Source organism: Halyomorpha halys, unplaced genomic scaffold (genome assembly GCF_000696795.3).
Source record: "Halyomorpha halys isolate HHAL.00 unplaced genomic scaffold, Hhal_1.1 Scaffold302.1, whole genome shotgun sequence".
In the NCBI taxonomy this organism is placed as follows: Eukaryota; Metazoa; Arthropoda; class Insecta; order Hemiptera; family Pentatomidae; genus Halyomorpha; species Halyomorpha halys.
In genome coordinates, this window is record NW_027110436.1 from 661,720 (window position 1) to 666,549 (window position 4,830).

At 29.7% G+C, this 4,830-nt stretch overlaps 2 protein-coding genes across 4 annotated transcripts in view; one reads left to right on the forward strand and one right to left on the reverse strand.

Moving 5' to 3' along the window:
• LOC106680990 (DNA polymerase delta subunit 3) overlaps nucleotides 1–2,330 on the reverse strand; it is a 15,340-nt gene extending 13,010 nt beyond the window's left edge. The window contains exons 1-3 of one of the 3 annotated variants that reach the window (XM_067048625.1): nucleotides 2,123–2,330; nucleotides 1,713–1,768; nucleotides 54–236 (exon numbers count right to left, since the gene is read on the reverse strand). In XM_067048625.1, the coding sequence (XP_066904726.1) occupies nucleotides 54–236; nucleotides 1,713–1,768; nucleotides 2,123–2,191 (308 nt within the window). In that variant the 5' untranslated portion in view covers nucleotides 2,192–2,330. Of the gene's footprint in view, nucleotides 1–53; nucleotides 237–1,712; nucleotides 1,769–1,862; nucleotides 2,083–2,122 lie in introns of those variants that run through there. The other 2 variants (XM_067048626.1, XM_067048627.1) reach the window with 2 other exon arrangements.
• Nucleotides 2,331–2,538: 208 nt separating this feature from the next.
• LOC106680991 (zinc finger protein 706) overlaps nucleotides 2,539–4,830 on the forward strand; it is a 15,890-nt gene continuing 13,598 nt past the window's right edge. Inside the window, exon 1 of the mRNA XM_014421075.3 lies at nucleotides 2,539–2,857. Coding sequence (XP_014276561.1) covers nucleotides 2,714–2,857 — 144 coding nt within the window. The 5' untranslated portion in view covers nucleotides 2,539–2,713. The remainder of the gene's footprint in view (nucleotides 2,858–4,830) is intronic.

The following is a 4,830-nucleotide window of genomic DNA, read 5'->3' on the forward strand; positions in this document are numbered from 1 at the left end:
AGAAATGTGGAAAAGAATTGAAAATGTCTGTCGATGAAAAAGAACAACCAGACCTCTGGATACTAAAAATATGGTCAGTGGTAATTTTAGAGAAAATCTGTTTAACAGCCTCTTTTGAATCTCCAATTACCAACTTCAATAGCCTTCCTTTTCCATTTTTAAGCTCACCTCCCATAATATAAGTGATGAGAAGCCGATTTTTGACATCTTCTTGGGTTGCAAATGCATGTAGCAGCCTAAAAAAATAAAAATGTGTAAAAACCAATAAATACCAGAAGTTCTTACCACATAAACATCTTACAACTTAGAAAAATGAGAGGTATTACTTATTCTAACCAATTGTTAAGAAAAAAATTATTAATGATATAAAGATAATATTTCTGATCACATGGCAAAATGTAGTCACTTTTAGATGACCTTTTAAAGATTGTGAATTTTGCCAGCATGTGATTCTGCAGATTTGACTTACATCAAGAAGTTTGCCACCATTGGTTTCTCATAAATTAAAAAAAAATAACTTGAAAGTTTTTGACACCCTAACATCAACGAAGGAGACTTCAGAATGTAAAAAATCTTATTTTTAGGAAATAGTGACTTATAACATTTTGCCATCTCAACATAGATATGTCAAATTATGCTCAATCTAAATTAATTTGTTGTGGCACAAGAATAGAAAATGAGAACTCCTGAGGGCTCCAGTGATGTTTTGAGAGTTAGATAATATAAATATACATGATGTCCATATAAATACTAATACAGTTTGAGTTTTGATTGAAAATATTAAGTTGATTCCTTTGATAACAGATTTAAGAGATTTTAATAATAATAATTAAAGCTTAGTGACCCTAAAGGTTTAATTCCCATACCACCAACTGCTGTTTACATATATCTGTCCAGTGATGCCAATCCGAACCCAAATCTACTAAATCAGTCTTGATGCAACCCTCCCACCTACAATTCAGTCTACCCCTTGGACTTTTACCTGTTGGTTCAGTATTTATTAGCATTTTGGGGATCCATTTGTGACTAAGCCCTACAACCTTTACTATTTACCAAGTACTCAATTCAGCATTGTGTGGCCTTCTAAATTCTCTGGTTAATACATACTTTTTATGTCTAAATATTTTACGTAATACATAATTTATTTTCAAAAACCTTAAGAATTCATTGATTGATAAAAAAATAAAGTTCCTTAATATATGGTTATGCAAGGTGAAATGGCCAGTATCATGCTTCTCTTAACCCACTAAAGGGGCAAGGCATGCAAGAGGAAGTCCCAACCATTGAGCTGAAGGAGTTTCGTTAGCCAGACTGGAAATTAGCAATCCAATGCTTTACTCTGGATTAACACACTTCCTTTAATATATCAGACTTGAAAATATACCAAATACGACAATGCAGTTGACTGAACTAATTCCACAATATTCATTAAAATTCTTATTACAACTGTTAAAAATCAATAAACTCCTAAAAATTATAAGACTGAAAAAGTATACACCCAAAAATTCATGGCAAACCTCTATTTATGAATAAATAAATACAAAGCTATAGCTAGAAGTCTGGAGTCCTTGAATAAGAAATTTGATAAACCACAAGTAGGCAACATTAGGAAATTTAAAAAATCAAAACTAAATTTTGGTAATCTAGGATATTAATGGGAAAAATCTTAGTTATAACTAACAAATAGAATAAATTAAAATCCATTAGCTTACTGTTTTGCAGTGTTTACATGAATCTTAAGAATTTGACACAGCCAAAGGTATGTAACCTAAAACAAATAATTAAGAGAACAATAATTTTCTAAGTTAAAATATCTTAAGGAATGTTTAATCCTTATTTCAAATAAAATCCTTATTTATTACCACAAATGTCCTAATTGGTAAATACTTGATATCCTAACAGCTAAATGCTCGTATCTTTTCCAAATAGTTACACATATGTAAACAAAAAAATGTAAAGTAGATTAAGGCAAAGTTTATCTGGGGTTCTGTAACCAGGCAATCAATAAGTTTTTCGCGCATATTAAAGAAATAAATGGCGCGTTTCCTTTGTGGGATGCTTTCCTTATTAGTCATGTAAAAGTAGTTTTTATAAGATTGGGAAGGAGAGATAAGCAACTTACAATTTTATCTTCTATAAGAACGAAATCTTCTATACTTTGCATGTATTTTTTAATTAAATTCGATTCCATTGTTTGTATGAAACTGTCAAAAGGATGAAAACTTAAAAATTATAAAGTGTCATCATAAAATCGCGATTTCAAAAATAGACTCGAGTGTTTACAGAACATAGCAGGTAACACTTGAGAGTACTCGAGTAGCAGGTAACCAGCTGGAAGGTGTCATAAAGATCCCGCCATATTTTATTAATCTCATTTTTTGAGATTCAGTTAACATAATGTTTCCATATTATCTGTAAATCAAACCGTTTGTGTCTTACTTTTTAACTAATTCTGATAAAATTGACATACGTTTTTAATTGATGATAAGTAGCTAATTTCGAACCATTGTACACATGTCTACCTGATAAGGCATGTGAAAGTTCAGTTCAGGAATTGTTCCAGTCAGGAACGCATTGATCATAGTTCGGATTGAATCTGCACCGTCTTGTCTTGTTCTTTTTTTATTTCACTCATCTTATTCCTGTCTCCAATTTTCCAAGTAAACCAGTTAAGTGAATAAAGATTCCTGTTTTTCAATTTTAGAAACAAGTAATGGCTCGAGGACAACAAAAAATCCAGTCTCAAGCGAAGGCTGCTGAAAAAGCAGCAAAAGCCAAAAAACAACAGGGGCATAGTGCCAACGATCAGAAAAAAGCAGCTCAGAAAGCTTTAGTCCATGTCTGTGCAGTTTGTAAGGTAAATTTCATTACTTACTTACTACATTATGTTGTATGTTTGACCCAGAATGTTCAGATTTTAACTACATGCCAAAGAATTCTTTATGCTACATTTATCTCTCATTAGTTTAAAGTAATGCTGTTATTGATATTCATTACCTTAAGTTTTAAGGTACTGTTATTTATTCCATTTAAATGGGATTGAATTGTTCTGTTTATTTTATTCCCCCTGAAGTTAAAGGTTCTTATTGATGAAGATACCAATGTAGAAGCTATTGGTATTGTTTTATGGTCAAGTTCCTATTCCTTACAAACTCGTTGGATTAATTTTTTCTTGTTTGAGCTATTAGTCACTCTATTGTGTTGGTTAAGTTGCTTTTTATCTATGTATTGTCTCCTATTTACTTCAGTAATGTATGGTTATTGATGGACTCGATTTCTAATTTTTAAAATGATATAATTAATAGTTATGTATTCTTTTAATGTTTACAATTATTTTTTTATAAGTTCTCGATTTGCTAAATCCTTGTATGTATTTGGTAATTTATAATTTTCAGATATATAAATTACCACACTGGTAATTAAATTAATTATTAATTCTATTTATATGACGTATCATAAACTCTACTAATATGTATTTTATTGGTATGATCATTCTCTTGAATAAAAATTTCAATTAAGTTTAGTTAGAAATTAATAAACAATTTTAAATCGTTCAGTGGCTATTTGATGTTGCTGTGTATTGGTATTTTGTAGGAGCAGTCTCCTGCAGATGGTGGTTCGATTCCTACTTTTGAGTGTAAACATTTATTTTGTGTTAAGCTCAATGTATAATCCTTAATCTTCCCCTATTGCTTTGAAATTTTTGGTAATTCATAAATTTGTACCTCTCTCTCTATTTATAGTATTTTAGCGTTGAAAAGAGTAATTTTATTTGAACAGTAAGGAAGAAACCGAATTCTAAATTTCCTTAAACCTTTTATTGGGGCAATTAGCATGGTATTTTATATTTAAAAAAATGTGATGAATTCTTGTTCATTCTACTGTCTTATTAATTTAGAACATTGTTTGTAAATGACTTGTGATATTTTATTTTTACTGTAAAAATCATTTTTCTTGGAGTCGCTATCATTATGTATGTTTTTCTTTGTTAATATTGTTGTTGTTACATTATGTGGTAATAATATTAACTTTAAATATATTATAGTAGTCTTATTTTGGTTTTTCCTTTCAAATTCCTTGAAAATTAAATTAAGTTTGATATAGCCCTTGTATAACTGTAAAAACCAAGAACAGGAAATGGCCAGTATGCTCTTAATTTTGATAATCCATATTATCTTATCTCTGTTATATTTCATTTGAATAGTGTGTATGTATTGTAGGTCTAATGTTTATCTATTTTTAGTTTTTTCTTTTTGAGATGAATTGAACAATGATGGCATCATTTTATTTCTTATAATTTCCAGTTAACATAAGAGTCGTTGGTGATAGTAAGCCTTTTCTGATCTGTATGCACTCCATTCCAGAGGATTAGTGTATTAACCTCTGCAAAATTAATCTAATGCTCAAAGAAAAGAAATTAAAAACCCGAAGAATCCACCTTTTTATTTGTTATTGGTAGATGGGCTATGATTTCAGGCTTAGATTTAATTAGCTTCGGTTATTTATTGAATTTTATTTGTGTAATTGAACCAAACACTGATTTAGGGGTACCAAGAGATAGAACAACATTTTTACTTACTCAAGAACCCCAACCACATTTTTTAATGATTGTAATAAATTTAATTTTATGTTATAATAATATTTTGCTCCAAGTGATACAGACAGTTAGAAAATAAATGTCCTCCAGTTTTTTTTTTGTGAAACAATTTTATATTAAAAAACAAGAGTGAGAGGGAATTGGCAACCACACCCTGCACTCAAAGAGTTAAATTATTTCGCTTTGTTGAATAGATATCAGATTTATATATTTTATCATTATTGTTTTTAGTA